Source organism: Eubalaena glacialis, chromosome 9 (genome assembly GCF_028564815.1).
Source record: "Eubalaena glacialis isolate mEubGla1 chromosome 9, mEubGla1.1.hap2.+ XY, whole genome shotgun sequence".
NCBI lineage: Eukaryota > Metazoa > Chordata > Mammalia > Artiodactyla > Balaenidae > Eubalaena > Eubalaena glacialis.
The window spans coordinates 70,862,568-70,883,281 of NC_083724.1; the positions used below are offsets into that span (position 1 = coordinate 70,862,568).

Here is a 20,714-nt window from a genome sequence, read left to right on the forward strand (position 1 = left end):
CCACTCCTATAAACACACAAAGACATAACTACAGAAGTAAAACAATTCGGCAGCACTGTGGTGGGGTTTCTTCCCCCCAAGGGAATGTAAGATGGCCAAGTCCTCTGAATTATTTTTTAGCGATGAGAGTCAACTAGAATTTCTTCCCCCTCATGCATAGGGCATTTCCCCACTTTCAAGCCTCCAAAAATTAAGAATCACTTTGCTTTCAGAGAAATTTTCTGATTTACTAGAATAACATATCCCATGGGAACACACTGGGATGGAACGAAAAGTTCAACTTCTTGAGCACATAAATAACTATACAGCGCAGTATTTATTCAATGTTGCAAAATGCATTCAAGCTGGAAGCTCTTTGTATAAGGTTAAATCTGGTCAGAATATCAAGTAGAGGAACTTTATGGGAGATTGTATGTTTTGACTACAAATTAAAAGGACTTTATTATCACATGGTTTATGAAAAGTCACTACAATTATAAGTGGGATGGCAGATACAAATACCTAATATACATAGCACACACATGTGCTTGGAGTACCAGTCAGCCTATTTCCTATTAAGCCACAGCAAAAACAGTACACACGTCTATTACAAGGAAATAAATGCTAAGTTCCATTAGAGAAACTTACAATTGGGCATCTTAGAGGAGTGGCAAATGTGACATGATTATAAAATCTCCCACTACTCAGGTTCATATAATAAAATTGTATTAAGGTTGATACAAACACACATACATACACACACATTCATACCTATATCTATATATCTGCACCAAAAAGAGAAGACATTACTTTTTTTTTAATTCTTCCTACCAATGGCAGCATGCCAAATCAGTTTTTCCTTAACCCAATATTTTTAGCAGCTCTATCATAATATGCCAGTTAAGTGGGAAAAGTATTTCACAGAATAAGCAGTTGGCAAACATGTGATTCTGAATTAAAAGTATAGATGACAGTCTCCCTGTGTATATGAAAGGAGATCATTTCATATGTTGCATAAATAGTAAAGACTACCTCTGTACCCAAAACCTGCCTCTTATTTCTATTTCTCTTTACCACTTGTAAGAATCAAGCACTTTTAAAATATTAATCCAGATCTGATTTCAGCACCCTTCCACGTCCTTATCCAGGGAACCACTTGTACATATTTCTCCAAAGACAGAGAGCCGTGTTGTTTTTTTAAATCTACATAATAAATCAACTCTTAGTAGTACATAGATGAGCCTTCTCACTATAACCGGAAAACTTACCACTCAAAATTAGAGCCACCTGTTTACATCTCTGATCTCAAGTACACAGCTTTTATCTCGTAGGTCAAATCTGGCACCTAACATTGGTACTAAATTTCCTCATAACAACGTGATGGTGTAATCTCTCACATTTAATTATATTTTTCCCTCTGAATTGTTTTTTTAACCCAGGCCAAATGCATCAACATACAACAAAATTCTCAATGTGAGTGATAAAAATGCATTAAAAGTAACCTTTAATCCATGCTATTAACTGATTTTATTCTATTTTGGCACGTTTGAAGTAACTCATCTAAGGATTAGTTAGGCTTTTCTACACTTCTTTTTATCAGGACTCTACCATTCTTGATTTAGTTTTGAGAGAAAAGGGTTTGCAAAAACTATAATAATCTCACAGCTGGAGATGGCTGGAAAGTCCGTTAGTACTCATTGTGCCCTTAATTTGCAGGAAGCCTTTGTGCTCTTCTGCTCCTCGTTTTACATGCTGAGCAGTTTTCACTGATAAAGTACTTATAGACCAGTTATTCTAGATTAATGAAAAGCCCAGTAAAATTTTATGTAAAATGGCTGTGAACTTTCTCTTTAAAATTCTGAAATGTACCTGCAGTCTTGATTGCATGAAAATCTTAACCCTGATAATTTGCCCTCAATAGTTTTCATGTGAGTGGGAAAAGGCAGTTCTAAAATTTTCAAGAAGTATTATTTTTCAAACAGAGAAGGAATCCAAAATTTTAGACTATGAATTCAGATTGAATGGCTGAAGCCTCAGGGCAAACACACTGATTTAATCACATAGCAGTAGGTTTCAAAATCTTGCCCTCTTCAGCTTGAACAATAAAGTATTTCCCTGCCCTTTAAACCTATAGTAATAATGCAAATGTATTATACAAAAGGAACCCAACATCACTGGGATTTTTAACATTATGACATCAATTTAGGGAGTACATGGCCTTGTTCTAATTTTACACTTACCCAAAATGAGATTTTAAAGTCAATGACTTAGTATTTCCTCTGAACTTCAGCCGCAAAAAGGACATCTAAATATCCAATTATAATGGAGTATAAGTCAAAGTCAACTTTCACAATTTTCAGAATTCCCTAGAGGTCTTCAGATACAAATGCAAAGTCTAACTTTGAAAAGTAGAAGTTGAAGTTTTTAAATCTGTCTGAATATAAGCAAAAATGTTGAGATATGTCACATTCCAAGACATGAAACTGTTTCTGTAGTAGAGTGCTAAAATTACTCATTTTCTGCTACACCACCTTCCTATAATTCAGAAGTTTAAATCATAATCATAGAGATCCATATCTAACACAGCAAGTATATCACTTATATCTAACATAGTAAGTGTATCTGCAAAGTAGAAATGATAGTGTCTGAAACTAACAGGGTTAAACAATTTCTTTTGTGAGGCCACAGGCAAAATCTACAGCAGCTGTCTAACTTTGCCTTTAACGATCATAGCAAAAGCTCAAGGAAGTGATCCAATACAGCGCTGGTCTTTAGTAACCAGATCGTTTCTATTTCATTTTCAGCCAGAGGAATGGATAATGAAAACAAAATTATTCCTCAGTCAAGTTTACTTGACAAGCTAATTTTACCAACTTTTAACTTTTATTCACATGTATAGCCGTAAGAGCTGTTCCTTTTTTGTGTGTAGACAACCTTAATAACTTTTAAATACTGGCTACACAAGATAAACTTCAGATGGCTATCACTTCTTTAAAGCCACTTGTAAAAACTACTGGAAAACTTTTTAGCTATTCAAGGACCAGTACTGAACTAAAAAAGAAAAGGCAAACATTTAGTCATCGCTATAAACTGTTGAGCCACAGAGCTTTGATTCTATCAGTGAAGACTGCAGAATTCATACCATTTTTATATGACCTAAAACAAGTTTATATTAATTTTTATAAAAGAAACAAACTCAATTCCTTAAGGATTACAATTTTCCACCTAAAACTACTGACGTTGTTTAAAACAAACAAAAATGCTCTCTCATCATATATCATCATTCATTTATTATCAATATATCCGAGATGCCTACTCCTAAATTCTTCTCTATTTAGCCTATGGAAAACAGGTATTTCAGACTTCTAACTAATCAGGACTTACAGATATTTATTTTAAATAGAAATTCAACATTTTCCATAAACTAATTTTGTGAAGAATGTGAATAAGGGAAACAAAGTAATCAAATCAGTGACCCAACAAAGTTATGTTATCACTCTGGTTAATAACCACAGGGTCACACGAGAAACTCCAAAATAATTTTAAACTAAATTATGTAGGAACAGGCATGACTGCAGCATTCCCCATTTCAATATTTACAGTGTATAAGTAAATGTATTGTTTTATTTAAGTTTGCATAAAAAACAATTTTTTTCTAAAAAGCAATCTTAATCCAGTATTTAAGATATAATTCCAATCCTGTGTGCTTCTACAAAGGTTTGACCCAAAGCAATTTTAGTTAAATTTTAGGCTAATATACATTTATGCTACATGCCACAGCTAAGAGATAATGATTATAAAAATACCTGATATACTTTGATTATAACAGATCCTATCATTGTACACTATCTCAGTTAGGAGAAATATGGCTTCAATTATTTAACATTTGGAAATGACTACTAGGTGTTGGTTCCCTAAAGGAGGAGAATTAAAACAAACAAAAAACATCTATGAACTAAAATATACACACAGGGCTTCCCTGGTGGCACAGTGGTTAAGAATCCACCTGCCAATGCAGGGGACACGGATTCGAGCCCTGGTCCGGGAAGATCCCACATGCTGCAGAGCAACTAAGCTCATGCGCCACAACTACTGAACCTGCGCTCCAGAGCCCGCGAGCCACAACTACTGAGCCCACGTGCCACGACTACTGAAGCCCGCGCACCTAGAGCCTGTGCTCCGCGACAAGAGAAGCCCCTGCAATGAGAAGCCCGTGCACCGCAGCAAAGGGTAGCCCCCGCTCGCCGCAACTAGAGAAAGCCCACGCGCAGCAACGAAGACCAAATGCAGCCAAAAATAAATTAAATAATTTTTTTTTAAAAACTGATACCACCTTTTAAAAAAATAATAATAAAATAAAAAAATATACACACAAATGAGTACTCCTGAATTGACATATATATGAACGTCTTACTTGTTTTAAAAAGTAAACCTCAAATACTGGGTTAATATGAGTCACTTTCAGGGATTTAAGCCATAAATTCTTCAAATAAAATCAAATAAATTGGTTTGCAAGTAATTAACGATGGGACTTCAATAATGTAAAACTATCTCTGTATATTCTCGATGGCTCGGGAACTTAACGGGTTACGTTCAATATAACACACTTAGTGGGTCTTGGAGCCCACTGCCTGTAAAAATCTCCCATGGAGATTCCAGACCACCCATTGAAAACAGTACAACATTACTGCCTCCAGCAAGAAGCTGCTACATAGGACTGGTGATTCAAGTCTTTTAAATACTATTTTATTGAGGGATTGTGGGAGGTGGGGGGAGGGGGAGAAGGGGGATTCATGAGTGGATGGGGAGGAAAACTCAGACACAGAAAAAACAGTAATTTCTAAAGCAGAGGTTCCTACGGTACCCCCCCTTCCTCATGCCAGGCACCCCCTTTTTAAACAGCTACATAAACAAAGTAATAAGTGCTCAGTCTCAGAGAGAATTACATTATCCTCCATTTGAACAGGCTAGAAAGTACTTTTATTTGAAAAGCTGCTTCTCCTTTGCTATAAACAGTTTTACTCGGCACCAATTTCAGACAAGAGAAGATGGCTAGGGAGATGGGAGGTGCAGTCGGGAAAAATTCACTCGGTGTCTTTCAATGCCTTCAATAGTTGATCCAATAAAGATCCCTCAGAGAAAACTTTAAGTCTATTTTTTTCCTCCATGTAAGCAAATCATACAGGAGGGCTTTTCTTTTCTAGGGTACTGCACCCTGTCTCTTTAAATTCCAGGCCTGCCCCATTTCCCACGCATTCAATGAAAGCAACACGTTTGCTGGCCTCCAGCCCACAATGTCAAGTAGTTTTCTTGCTATTGAATTTCAAGATTATTCTTTTGGATCATTTGCCCTTTAGTTTTAAGCACGCCAAAGCAAAAATAATGTCTTTCTACAATAACATAAAGAAAACTCTGAGGTCTTTACAAGTAGAGAACACCTTGTCCTTTAGTTCCCCTTTCACTGCAAAATATGCTCCCACTCTATACGCTCCAAATAAGAGCCAGTTACACATTATCTTGGTCGACCACAGCTTTGTCTGTCCTATAATAAAATTCTATGAGTATATTTATTTAATTTAGTGCCAAATTGGGAAGCTCTAACAATCTGCAATATTCTAACCAAGTCTTCATATTGTTCAAACTCTCAAGTCTTCAGCTTGGTCTCCTGAGTATTCGTTTAAAACAGGTTTTAAAACAATTACTTTATTTTCTATATCTGCAGTTAAGACATCTATATAAGTTAATTTAATAAGAACAACAGCAAGCACATATGGTGAGTTGTAATCAAGGTGCCGAAGAGTATATTTTCCTCATTCTCATACACACCTTAATCCTGAAGAAAGGAATCCAGGCGACTATGAATCTCATTTAGCATTCTCAAAAGGAATAGAAATAGTTAAGTAAAAATTTATCAGCAGAACTAAATCAAAGCCCATGAAATATAATGTTATTTCAAATGCTATCCAACAGAACTAAAGTGGCAACCTTATTCAAGTAGCAAATAAAGAAATGCTCAGATTACAAACATCAATTTTTATATTTTATATTCTAAGGCAGAATTAATCTGGCTAACTATAATTTATGAATTTTGTAAAAGCATCTAATGCTAAAGGGAAAACAGATTTGTTTTTATTTGACATATAGTTTTGCTATGCATCTGAGCATAGTACACTTGTAATGCTTATTTCTTAATGTTAACATAAAGACAGATGTTTTCCCATTAATCATAATATAATGGACTTAATCAGATAAACTTTAGATTGCAAAGAGACCTTTTAAGACAACTAAAATTAACTCCCTCATTTTGCAGAAATTATTTCTTTTAATTGTGTTTAACGAATATTCATATCAATCTATCTGCATTATATATAAAAAAATGAAAATTAAAATGTAATTTCATGTTTTAACTTCCAGTTATTTTTGTAGCCTATATATAAAACAGTATTGAAACCACTTTAATACTAAATATTATTTGTGTTTATGCAATTATGCATCAATTCTCCATCCAAAAAGGACTACTTATTTCCCTGCCCCAAACATTATTTTTGCCTTGGTTTTGGTAGTTATTTTTGAACTTTTTCTCAAAATTTAATGTTTAACTTCCAAAGTATATACAAAGACTCACAAGCTAGAAGTGGATCTTTATTTCCAACTATAGACCCCATTTATTCCTAACACTATCACCATATATCTAAACATAATGAGAGTCCTTTCATTTGTAGACAATTTTTAAAGTCAGATGTAGGCTCTGGAAATTTTTCTACCACTACACATCAAGATAAACATATTAATCAACAAAGTTATACTTATCAAAACTCCACAGGTAAGAAAGGTCAAAACTTCTCAAAATATTCCTAAGTACTCCAAAAATGTATGCTGTACTGAAATATTAAACACAGTTGTCTTTGTTACAAAGAAAAATCTTTGTGTGGCATGTACGTATAAATCAGGTTAATCTGATTAATTTTACACCTTAACACAACATTAATTGTTAAGAAAGGTAACATGATTTACATCCTTCTCTTTAAAGGTTACTTACAATCAACTTATGAAATATTTATGCAAATATTCATAGTAATATTAAAAGAAAACACTAAGAATGACATGGTGGTTAAATTTCAAATAACAAAATGTGAAAATGTTCCTTGGGGAAGACATTCCTGTTTATGTTCCAAATGAGATTACATTTTTAAAAAACTAAAAAGCTTATTATAAACACATCCTTATGTACATTTAAGTATCTAGTTTAACTTTCACATAAGTAATATGTAGCATTCAAGAAAGCTTGAAAAATCCAACAAATTCTACTGATGACAAGAATTTCCTGACATCCCACCTCCCAGAGATAACTTCTGTAACACTGTGCGAAGTATTTTCTTCCCATCTTTTCACTGATGTATTTTTATCTGTCATACAATTCTCCAAATGTGGGTAAAGATGAACAACTTTGAACATTCTGGTATAAAGAAAATGGACTAAATCCTGCTAAAATCAATGATCATGATAAATCAAAAAAAGAGACTCCACAGAAAGATATTAAGTAGCATTAACTACAAACTACTGTGTAGCCTTTACAACATAAGTATATTCTCATTTATTTGCTGCTCTCTTTAAAATGTTTGCATTTGTGTATTTTTGTATAAGTTAAATCCTTGGCTCTAGTCAGTCACTTGACAATTCCCTTTAACAAGTTGTAATGATAACAAGAAATATTTTTCTTTAACCTAAAAGTTATGCACCATGCTGCAAGACTGAAAGAGTACTTGCTTTTCAAGGCAACTTCAATTAAGCATCTGAATTATTAAACAGAAAACACTGCAAGTATGTTGAGTGATCAAAGATTTGACATACTTTCTTCTAACCTGTTCACATGATAATGTAAGCCCAAGTCCCCAGTTATTATTCTATTGATAATAGAAACACTAATAGTTATCTGAAACATGATACTTCAAAAAAGCAAAACAAGTGACAAAATTTCAAGGTCTGGCCTATGTTATATGAAATTAAAAAAAAAAAAAAGTCAGTCAACTTTCAAGAAAAAAACCCAGTGATCTAATGACCTGGTCAAGAGCCACATTTGAAGGAGAAGTTTCAAATAAACACAGTCTCATGAGTTCTTGGACTGCCCCAACCTACAAGAAGTAGTTGATAGTTGATATAAACGGCACCAATATAGTCAGAAAGTAACTTTTCATAACCAAAACTTAACCACCTACTTGGTGAATTACCCATGCTATCTTCTATTTCTCTGATATTCAACAAGTCTTTTACCCATTCCACTGTTCACACACCATTTAAATGGTAAAATTCCAATATACTGAAGTTCATATCAATATTTTGTTTTTTTCAAAAAATCATTCTCCAAATTACTACGTTTATGAAAAGTGAGCAATTAAACACATGAGCACATGCCTATTGCCTAACATGATAACCAATATACAGTTGATATGTAATAAGTGGTAGTTATTTCATCGTTATAAAAACACTAGATCAATGACACACTCAGAATTTATCCTTTTTTAAAAACTAAGGAAAAATAATATTTCAGAGCTGGAAAAGCCCAAACACAGAGCTTACTCAGTCCAAACACATCCCTTTTACCTCCCAGGCCAGGGCCTTTCCTGCTGCCCTGCTAAATACTGCTCGAACCAGTTACTGGAATACATCTGACTCCTATTTTTAAAGGTAAAAGGCTAGTTGTATTTCATGGATTAAGTAGTAAAAAAATGATAGACCTGGCCAAGTTGCTCAAATTTGTGTCCAGCTTTTAAACAAGCACTTGGAGTAGGTAAGAAAGTATAAGGGAGAAAAGATAGAAGAGGAGAAAAATTCATTTTTGTCTATAACTAATAAGCTAAAACCCATTCTAGAAAATGTGATTCTCAGCGTACACAATGTTTCCTGCTGAATTCAAGTGGTGGTTCTGTTTACACAAAGCCAGTTATTAGAGGTACAGAAGAAATAAGTTTCAGAAGACAGAGTAATAATTTATCACTTAGAAAAGGGGATGCTTAAATCAGGATTCTCAAACTCTTTCTGACTTGTGATATCCTCTTTGATGTTATATTTTTGCCCAAAAAGTCTAATGTCTATACATTACATTGATGAAAGGTATGAGTACTATCCACAGTGATAATATATGTCCCATTTCCTTGGATGTGTAACTCTAATGCAACACAGCAGGAACAACAGATACATACACAAGGAGAGGTGAGCGCGGGACTAGCTGAAACATGTAATGCGTGCCTGGTGCTCCATACGATGAGGAAAGTAGCTGCCCACTGCTCTGTGCTACTTGTGGACACAGGTAGGAAAAGTCATAAAACAAGCATCTCTGATAAGACAATCTGGAGCTATGTCAACATTTTGCATAACCTATCCCACTAAAAGCAACCAAATCCCAATAGCCTGACTCTCTGTTTTTCAATAACAGTCAGTACAAAACAGCTGCTTATATTATAGGAACAAGGAGAGAACTCAAACGAAAAAAAACATTTTGTAAAATAGAAGAATACTTCTTCAACACAAAGAAAGCTTTCATTATGCAGCAACTCGTATGAATGGAGTATTTTGGGTAAAAGGTATGGATGACATGAAGTCTACAATGAACCTTGTTTTTAAACACTCAAAATGTTATAAATGCTTACCAAAATAAATAGACACCTGGAATAATGTGACGTTAATCTTCCCCAACACCACCCTGAGAGGAAAGGGGAAGGAGAGCATAAAACCTATCTGTAAAAATTAAAGGCATCATGCAGACTAAATTTATATCCAGAAACATTAAGAGGAAAGTAAATCTCTCTACTGTCTAGGCCACTGTTATTATATTAATATTTTAGGAAATTGTTAATGTATATTTTGCTTTTAAAAATCAATACACACACATAACATTTGGCCTGGTATTGATGGGAAAATAACCAACTAATGATTTCATGTTTGGCAAAATTAAATATATTAAAATGTATTTGGCTCTGAGAATATCAATCTTCTAACATGGGTAATAACTAATTAAATTCAACTGATCTTTATAATCACTTATGAACATTATTTTAAATAAATGGCCCTCAGAATTAAGTTCAAGATAACCCATAATTTTCTTTCATAAAAAAATGATGGTGCCTTGATTTTATCCAAAAAGTTAATCGTTAACTACTACATACCAACTAAATCACACCCAGATGCTAGCCTTATCTTTTTAGAAATTCCATGATAAACGGAATTGAGGCCTTCTTCAGGCCTCAGTCACTACAAACTTAACACACTTAAGTTCAAAGGATTAGGTCATGCAACATTATTTCTTAACACAATGTTCTGCATCCTTCAAGGAACTGCAATCTTATGATGGAGGGGGTACAACATATCAGGGAATACCTACCATTCCGTCACAGTTTTTCCTAATGATTTAATCTCAAAGGAAAACCTTCAATTAATCCATAAAATGAATTTGATTTTGCCTGAAAGTAGCTAGAGAAGCTCTTCCTTTTAAACAGTACCTACCACGGTTACCACCACTTAATTAAGTCCTAGATCATGTCTACAAAAGCAGTTATGGCTGAACATGTGTCTGCTAATATAAGTGAATAATTACTCAGTGTTTCAAAAGTAAACATTTACCACCATTTATTACTAGTTATCTTTGCACCAGCATACTTCTGACTCATTGTGTCTACATGCAAGATCACTTCACATTTCTAGGCTTCCGATTAAAAGTAAAATGAGCGGGTAAACAAAGATGAAGAATCTCAAGTGTCCTTTCCAGCTCTGAAAGACACAAGCACACTGAAGGCAGGGACCTCCTCTTTCTGTTATTTACATCTCCCCCGGTGCTTTCACTGTATCCCACACATATGAAGCCTATCGGTCAAGCACATTACCATGCCCACAAATGATATTCTTCAACAAAACCCCAAAACCAGACAGGAAAACAAAATAAAACAGATCAATTTGACAAAATTAAAAACTTACGTATGACAAAAAGATACCATACATTAGGCTACAAGAAACACAAACAAAAATGGGACGTTTTCCACACAAATAACAAAGGATTAACATCCCACAGACAAGAAAAAACAAACATCCCAATCTTCTTCTTTTTTTTTTTTTTTTTAAGACAAAGGATATAAAAAGAAGTCAATAAAGAGGAAATCTAAATGGTCAGTAAACATATAGAAAATGTTTAACCCCGTGAGGAAGCAGAGAAATGCAAATGAAAACAAAAAGACACCGTATTTCGACTAATATCAAAAATAACAAATCTTAAAATATCCTGCATTGGCAAACATGTAGAGAAAATGATACTCATTCCCTGACAGAGTATGAACTGTCACAACTACTTTGTGGAGCAATCTGACAATGTCTAATGCAAACGGAAACACACACACAACTGGTATTCTAGGCCTATATCCAAAATCGTTTCCATTTGTACAAGGTAACAAGTACAAAGATAGTCACTGCGCAGAACAGAAAAAGACCTATATAGTCCTTAACAGAAGCACAGAAAAGTAAGCATAGAACATACTCCTACAACAAAATACTAAGCAGAAAAAATTAAAGGGAATGAGTGGGCTCTCTAAAGATAAAATGGCAAAAGGTTCAAAAACATATTGAGTAGGGGGGGGAAAGCAAGATGCAAAATTATTGACTCAAGGAAATGTTCTGGAATTAAATAGTCATTTCTGCACAATCTTATGAATATACTAAAAAAAACACTGAATTTTACACTTTAAAGGGGTGAATTTTATGGTATATGAATTATATCTCAGTTGAAAAAAATGATTCACCCAGTATGATACTCTTCATGAAGATTTTAAGACACAATATACTACTACCTGTGGCGACATAAATGCGCAAATGTACATAAATAGATGGGAAAAAGGCTGAAGAGTTGGAAGAAAAGGTTGGGAAATATTTAAACACTTGAGCCACATCTATAATACTTGATTCCCTAAAAATCAACAAGGAATCAAACATGATAAAATGCAAACATCTGTTCATTCTTGGCAGTGGGGATTTGAATGTTTGTTCTATCATTCTTCCCTTTGTATTTTCCTATACCCCCCCTTTTTTTTTTTGAGAAATACAAAAAGGGCACAAAACAAGCATATCACAAACAGCAAATGGTAAATATATAAACACATAAAGATATGTGGCATTACTAATCAAATAAATGCAAATAAAAATGTGGTATCATTTCATGCAGCAGATTGGCAAAGATAAAAAAAAAAAAATCTTTTAATCCCCAGTATTGGCAACCACGTGGGGAAATGGGCAGTCTCCCAACTCCTAGGGAAGTATAAACTGGTACAATCTTTTTGAAGGGAAGTTTGGTAATGAATATCAAAATGTAAAATCTATATACATAAAGAAATTATTGGAAAAACCATAAAAATGACTATCAAGGATGTTCATCATAGCATTATTCATAACAAATTAAAACTAAGAACAATATAAATGTTCAAATAAATAAATCTATATTTAATGTGATACCATCAAATTCAGCTTTAAAAAGATATCCCACCACATACCATGAGGGTAGGAATGCTCATCTGTGTTTCATCCCCAACTCCTAGAAGTATTCTAGACACATAATAGGAGCTCCAAAAAACACTTGTTGAATGAATTAATGTTAAAGTTAATTTATATTTGTGTGTATACATAAATATAGAAAGATGCCTACCAAAATATTAATTATGGTTATCTATGAAGAATTTTCAGGTAACTCCTTCTTTATATTTCTATGGTTTGGTTTTTCTACAGTGAACACATATGTATAAATTAGAAAATACAATTTTCATTTGCATGTAAAAAAATTAATGTTTGCATTCTTCATAAAAGCTGAATTGTACAATTGTGCAATGTAATTTCTCAATTTCTATGATCTATAACATAACGAAAACTTGTCAATTACCTGTAATATCATCAGTGGGAAATTATTTATGCAAAAACTCTTTTCAGACAAATCATATTCCCAAAAGTGAATATAGCACTATAAACAAGAATAAGGAGAACCACAAAATACAAGAGAATAGAAGATTAAAGCATTAAAATATACATTATGAGGAAAAGAAGGAAGTAAAGACACTCTGGCCACACACACACAAAATAAAATGTTTTAAAAGAATATTAATTTGTTTCACTGAGACAAGAGAACCTCTCCTTCTACATGTTAGCTGCTTCACTGAGTAGTGAAAACATAAAAACAAAAAGAAAGTATAAAAACCAAGGGGAAAAAACCCACAGAATTCTATATTATTTCCATTAGGACAGTGTGAAACATTGTTTTAGAGATCAAAAGTATCCTGAAGTCTGAACAATAAAGATTAAAGTCCAGTAAGTTCAGTAACATATCGAGTCCTTGCTTAATTACATAATTGCTATAATTGTGTTTAACAATTCCCCCCCATTCCCAAATATCTAAACTTTCCAAGTTCTCTTTTGAAGACTTAAGTCACTAAGAGATAAAAAACAAAAAAAGCTCCACATCTTAGAACTATAAAAGCTGTGTTAAGTAGTGGGGATCATCTGTAAGAGATGACCAGGAAAAGAGCTAAAGGGCTAAGGTTGGTCCATGGAAAACCATTAGAAGGAAACTTAAAAGAACAAAGAGAAGGAACAAAAAAATCTTTAAAGAAAAATTATGAAACCAACGGATCCCCCTGCCCTATCTACCTCCCAAAGGTACTTCTACAGAGGGTTATCTAAAATAATAGATGTAAAAGGATTCTGCACCATAAAATGGACAGTAATGTGAACTGTAAAATATGGCCAGTAAAACCAAGTTTGGATTTTCCTTTTAGGAAAAAAAATCACTAGCTAATTGTTACACTGGAATTTAACCATGCAAATACCTTGGAAGATTTATCTTTTCTCTTTCCAGGAAATGGGTATTTTTATTAGCAACAATAATAACGGTTACAAAGAAAATTAGCTTCCACATAACAGGGCAGTTTATCTGTGCCAGGTTGTAAGTTGAATATTTTATATTAGAGGTTCTCCGAGTACAAGTCTGGGAACCCCAGGATGCCCAAAATCTTTTCCAGGAACTGGCAAAATTAAAGCTATTTTCATAACAACTCTAAGACATTATTTGCCATTTTTACTCTCATTCTCTCCTGAGTGTACAGTGGAGTTTTCCAGAGGCTACATGATGTGTGATAACACAACAGACTGAATACAAAAGACATAAGCAGACCCAGTTGTCTTCTATTAAGCAAAATGTTAAAGAGATTTGCACACACACAAAAATAAATGATGCCACTCTTCTCACTCTTTTTTGTTTTAGAAAATAATTTTTCATTAAAATAGTATTTATGTGCTAACCTAATAGGTTGATGGTTGTTATCTTTAAACAAATTAATAAGTAATATGTTCAAACTATTTCTGGTTAATTTTGAATATAGTCAATATTAATAGATACAATTTACATAGAAATTCCTAACCCTAATTATCACTGTGCAACGATATCTACCCAAGATAGTTCAAGGTCACTTTTAGAGAGCTACATGGTATTCCCTCTCTGAAAGGCAGTAGTGTATATTGGGCCTTTACTCTTGTTTTTTCATCTTAAAAAGTAATAAGTGCTCATTGGAATGCTTTAAGTGTAAAGAATTAACATTTATTTAAAAATATCAAACACTACAAAAAAAAAACCTCATCACCACCAATACCATAGCACCCACTTAAGAAAAAACTATTAGTAAGAATTTGGTGCCCATTCATGCAGAATTTATTTATTTACACACATACACACATATACTTTTTATCTGCATAAACACATTTTTAAAATGGGATCACAGTGATTTAGCTACTTGCCTTATTTCACCTACCATCTCTTGAAGATTTTTCTTTATCTACAAATAGATTTACCCTCTTTTTTAATAGATTACCATGATCTAATTGTACCCAGTTGAGGTCCCTTCTATGGCTTGCTTCCAAATGTTTGCTATCAAAATAGAGTCACAAAAAATATGCTGTAACTTTGTGGATTTGTGACACCGTATCTGTTAGAAAATACCTAGAAGTAAAATTGCTGAGTCGATGTGTATAAACATTTAAAATCTTAATAGATTTTGCCAAATGCCCTCCAAAATGTCCGTGCCCAATTTACATTCTCACTAACCGCACATGAGATTTCCTCCAGCAATTCAGCTTTTTAATTGGTGAATTATACTTTATGTTGCTTCAAAATGTCAAGTTGTAAAACTGTTCTCACTGGTCATCTTAATTCCATACAGAACTCTACACAAATCTCATTAACACTCACTGAATGTGTCAGTACAGTCAACCATCTTTGTTTTTTCCATAAACCTTTTAAATACCTCAGGAGAGAAAATACTTCAGGTGCACATCATATTTTCAACTAGTAACCCCTCAAATTTTAGATACCCTGATAAAAAGTTATTCAAATTATTTCGGAAAACTATTTAACACAAATCAGAACTACACAGTAAAGCTGGGCTCAAACACTTAAATCAAAGGAAAGTTGTAAGTGTAAATTTATCATGCATTATCTGCCCACTCAAAGGACTAAGGCTACAAATAAAAAGCTATCAAATCATACCAGTGGCCAAATTAGCTTACAGAAAATAATAAGCAACAGATTTCATATCATAAATGTCAATGGAACAGACTGCAATAGTAAGGATGGCAGTAATTGGAAAGAAAGTTCACTCAAATTCACATCATGCTGAAAATGAAAACATTAATATTTTAAATGAAATGTTTTGAATATGACTATTCATTTCAGTCATATCAGACTATTATAAATCTTTGATACTAATAAATAAAATATAGTCTTTTTTTGCAAGTAGATAGTTTTAAAATGCATTATAGTTTGACCTGCCGATTCTGTAATGGCTAATGGCTATTCCAGGCTTCACTATTTCATCAAAATCTTCTTTTAGGACTTTGTGCTAGTAGTTTTAAATTGAAACTGTCTTTAGGACAGAGTAAAACCTTATTAATTCAAGTCCAATTAGCTCAATTCTGAAATTGTATACGTAATTCTCACTGGGCAACAAGTTGAACTTACTGTAATTTCCTCCTCTACAAGTTCTCATAATATTACTGTGAAATAAAGGAAATCAACCTGAAAATCAATTCGCTTTTCCAAACCAAAGATTTATGAAACTAAGAACTCATCCATTTTTGTGGCTTGAGCAGTTCATCCTCAGATCTAAGCCCACTTCTGTTTATCAACTACCGTATATATTGAAAGTGATTTAAATTGTCATTATTAATAGCCATTTTCAGTTTACAGTATGTGCATTTCTTGTAACTCAGATTTTTCACAAAACCATTTTTGCAGTTTCTCCCATTTGCAATCCTCCTATTTATAGTCCATAATATCAAAACTATAACACCTTAAAAAAGTATGGAAGTAGACTCAGAAATGCCTGGCATTCTTATTCTGTATTTATTCTTATCATTTTGAAAGACTTTATAAGCCAAAAAATAAGTCCCAGGATTAAGTGGCATGTTTGGTGTTACCTTAATTTACAACTAACTATTCCCAATGAACAGAGAAACCTTCTCTTGCAATCTGAATCATGTGTAATTACAGTATGACAAGGTCTCTCCTGGGCTATGTAAGCTGGCATTTTTCCCAGGACTTGTCACATCATGGGAAGCACACATACAAATAAAAATCCAAAAATAAACATTTTGAAACAATGGCTTATAGACTACATAAAGAAACTCCACAGTTGAGAATAAAAATTGAAGAGCCCAACCAACAAGCAGACATCTCTCACTAGAGGCGTCTGAGAAGACATCAGTGTTATCAAGCCACTTACCACACCTAGCAACAAAACTCCCAGGTGTGGGCTGTACCGACAGCACTCTCACATACCCTCAGGCTGGACAGAAAATCATTAAGTATGGGAAATAAAAGGAAACCACACACACCCACTGAAGCAGAGAAACAGTGGTGAAATATGGAGAGGTAGATCATCTTTAATTTCATAATGCCAATTTGTTGATTGTTAAGGTGCCTAAACAAAGTTATCTTAAGAGCTACATCTTCGGCCAGCTGGCTTAGTTTTCCTAATATAATAATATTGCTTTTGTTGTTGTTGTTGTTAAGGGTATTTCACCTTGAAATGTATAACAGCAAGTACTTGTAACAGTGTCTACAAAGGATCTTAGAAGGTGGTTTCTTTTGTTTAAACTCCTCTGCTGTGGCTCTATGGACACATGGAAAAGGGAAAGCGAGATTGCAAAAAGCATCAGACCCAACCTCACATAATGACAGAAACTTGACAATACTCATCTTCATTACAGTTCGGAGGAAGATTTAAGTATAATATCTCTGGCTATATTCTGATATAAAATGCTAACAAAATCTAAATGTTATTTCCGATAGACCATGCATATCCCTACCCCTCTCTTAGATGCTGGATTCATTTATTAACCATCCAGCAAAGCACATCAAATTCAACTGTTTGAGTTTTCAAGAGCAGCTATAAAACAAACCACTATAGGCAAAACATACAATCTAAGTCCCATTACAAGAGCTCTGGAAACAAAAATAAGCATTAACATAAACCTCTGCCACCTCTAAGGCACAGAGCATTTCTCCTTTCTTTATTCAAGCCCCTGAATGTTCAATAATTTCCACGTAGCTCTAAGCAGAATGGATTTATTATGATGTTAAGCTAAGAAACTGCAGGAGTTCTAGATGCCAATAAAGATTACGGATCAAATGGAAGATAACTACTAACCATTGTGTCGACTTAGATAAATAAACCTGCTCACAAACAAAGCACCTTATTGTATTTGTACTGTTACCTCCACTAATCCAACTAAAACAACCAGACAGTAGCTTTCCAGAGGCTGAAGGGAACAGAAATGGGGATTTCTCAAACCCTCTTTAAATTTCTTGCAAAATAACACTCTGTTCCTCTTTTTTCAAAACTGTCCTTTATGGAAAATGTTTGGGACCGCAGAGGCTGAGCAGAATTATGCAAACCAGACACCAAGGCTAAAAACCAAGGTGAGGAAGGAATGAAGCAGAAGGCAAGACAACACTGTTGCTCTGAAACTTAGCTTCGACCTTTGCAGGGACTCTCTTCCCTGCAGATCACATGGGGCAGACACTTCTGAACGCTGCTCAAAATCGAATGAGCAACCAAGTGCCATCGGGGAGCTAGGGACCAGTAAGTGCCCCCCCCCCAAACCGAACATAAATCCTGACGGTGGGAGGTCGGGGTGGCTAACCCACAAAAAGAAAAGTCTATGACAAGTGGTACCTAAAGTCTCATACACAGGGAGGAAGGCAGAAAAGACTCAAAAGACAGGCGACTTCTCAAGACGGAACAATAAGTACATCCCATGCATCCTCTGCTAACAACACAGGTAAATCTCAATTTCTCCAGGTTTAAAAAAAAAAAAAGGCGCAAGCTGTTTATTCCCTCCAGCCCCGCTCCCCACGCCTCCAAACCCAACAACTAATTGCACCTTCCCCGCAGAACCCGCGGCTAACCCCAGAGGACCGGTGAGGGCTGGCTTGGGATGAATAAACACTCGACACCTGACAGTCCTTTCTCTGCGGTGACTTTCACGGAGCCGAAGTGGCGCGCGCGCGGTCGGGAGCGGGGACCTGGCCAGCGCGGCGCCGCGCACCCCGGTCCCGAGCTACGCCAGCGAGCGCGACGCGGGGGGCGGGGAGAGGGGCAGGGGGACCGCCCGGGCCAAGCGATTGTTTCCTCCTCCAGCAAAGACATTTTTTATCAAGCTCCTTTTGTATTCGAGCCCTACCTCTTTTTGGCCTAGGAAAGCTTTCGTGCAAGTGGAAGACGACTTTCTCCACAAAGTGCTGTATGTTACTGTGCTCCGGGCCGCGCACGAACACCATCCAGTCGTGGGTGAAGCCTTCCACGGTGGGTTTTTTCCTCACCTGGGCGCGGTGCCCCAGCTCCAGCTTCACCTGCACGGCACACTGCGGGCAGGGGGGAGGAGAGACAGCCGTGAACAACAGGAAGGCGACCGTTCGACACTGAACATTGCGCCTGACATTTTTTTTCCTCCTTCTTGAAACGCACATAAAAGGAAACGGCGGTGCCCTCTGCATCCACGTTTCACGCGCGTGGGCGCGCACACCCCACACCCCCAAATACACGCCCCCGGGCCCGCATCCACACCCGCCGAGATTGTAACGGAATGTTACCCCCGATCGGGAAGGGGGGTCCGGTTGTTGGGGGGTAAAGAGGGGCGAGCACGCTCATCCACTACAAGCACGACAACGAATGCATCGGAAACAAATTAGAGACAATTAGGAGGCGATGCCCGGGCGGCTGCCCGGCGTGGGAGGGGAGGTAACTGGGACCCCCGAGGGGAGTTCTGGAGAGCCCCCACCCCGAAAGTGCCGCGGCGACAGGCACACGCCGAGGAAGTCTTTGTGTACGTGTGTGTGTGCGTGCGTGTGGAGCGCTGTGCCAGGCGGAATGGAAACTACAGGCAGCCTCCGCCGATGGGCACAAACTCCCGTGCTCTTACCACGGGGCTCGTGCACAACAAAAGTGAGACGTCGTCACACACGCAAACACACACGCCCGCAGGAAAACACGCCGAGGCGTCCATAACTTAAGGTACCCCGCACCACCCCCAGCGAAAAGCCCCACGCGATCGGCGAGGCCAGCCTAAGAGAGCCCCCGCAACACACTTCCAAGAGCCAAAGTGGCCCCAAAGTACCTCCCACCTCCCCCCAAAAATGAAATTCAGAAAGGCAGGGCGGCGGGCGGACAGCCGCCGAGCCCCGACTGCGCACAACCCGGCGCGGGGGCAAAGTTGCGTGCGGCCCCGCCGCTGTCAGCCCGCACACTCCGGCTCACACTCGCGCGCCGCGGAGAACGCACCATCGTAGCGGCCGGCGAGGCTGCTCGCCGCGTCCCCGGACTGTGCCCGCGGCTCCCGGCGGCGGCGGCAGCTGAAATATGGCTGAGTTATTATTCGCCTCCTTCCACCGTGTGTGAGTGTGTGTGTGAGTGCGCGCGTGTGAGCGAGAGTGCGCTTCTTGCGATTGCAAAGAGAGGCGAGGAAGGAGGCGCGGGGGGTGGAGGGGCGAGTGTGTGTTAGTGTGAGTGTGTGTGTGTGTGTGTGTGTGTGTGTGTGCGCGCGCGCCGGGGGGGGAGGGAGGGAGGGGAGCGGAGGCTGAGGGAGAGGCAGCAGCTCCCTGCAAGCCGTACCAACCTTTCTCTAATTGGAACCGCGGAGCGCTGGCGCTGTCTGGGCTGCGGCGGCGGCGGCGCAGGGCGAGGGAGGAAAGGCGGGGGGTGGGGGTCTTTTATTATTATTTTTGCATGTACTTACCGAGCTAGCCATGCCTGGGGGCCCGGAGGTTTGCTGGGGTGTTGTGTGGTACCCCCCTCCCCCGCCCCCCTCAGCTGTAATTCATGAAGAGGCTGCTATGAATGAGAGCGCGCCCAGGAGCGGAGGGTAGATGGCGGACATTCTCTGCCTTTTTCCCCCCCGCGTTCGCTTGCTCGCTCGCTCGCTCGCTTATTAAACTCAGCCCCAAAAGCAAAAGCAGCAGCAGCAGCAGCAGCTCCAGGGCCAGAAGATGAGATTCCGGAGCATGCGCCGTGGCGCCTGACACCGGGGCTCCGAGCCTCACGGGGCGGAGGGAGGGCGCGCGGGCGGGGCGGAGCGGGCGGGGAGGCCGAGCGAGCAAGCCAGGGGGAGCTCGAAAGAGCCAATCACCGGCCACCCACCCGAAACCCCGGCAGCCCGCACCG

General features: G+C 37.5%; 1 protein-coding gene across 4 annotated transcripts in view; it reads right to left on the reverse strand.

The window, feature by feature from the left end:
* Positions 1–20,369, reverse strand: part of MLLT3 (MLLT3 super elongation complex subunit) — a 250,965-nt gene extending 230,596 nt beyond the window's left edge. For 2 of the 4 annotated variants that reach the window (XM_061199095.1, XM_061199093.1), the window contains exons 1-2: positions 20,290–20,369; positions 18,739–18,919 (exon numbers count right to left, since the gene is read on the reverse strand). In XM_061199095.1, coding sequence (XP_061055078.1) covers positions 18,739–18,919; positions 20,290–20,301 — 193 coding nt within the window. In that variant the 5' untranslated portion in view covers positions 20,302–20,369. Of the gene's footprint in view, positions 1–18,738; positions 18,920–19,835; positions 20,056–20,289 lie in introns of those variants that run through there. The other 2 variants (XM_061199094.1, XM_061199096.1) reach the window with 2 other exon arrangements.
* Positions 20,370–20,714: the final 345 nt, after the last annotated feature.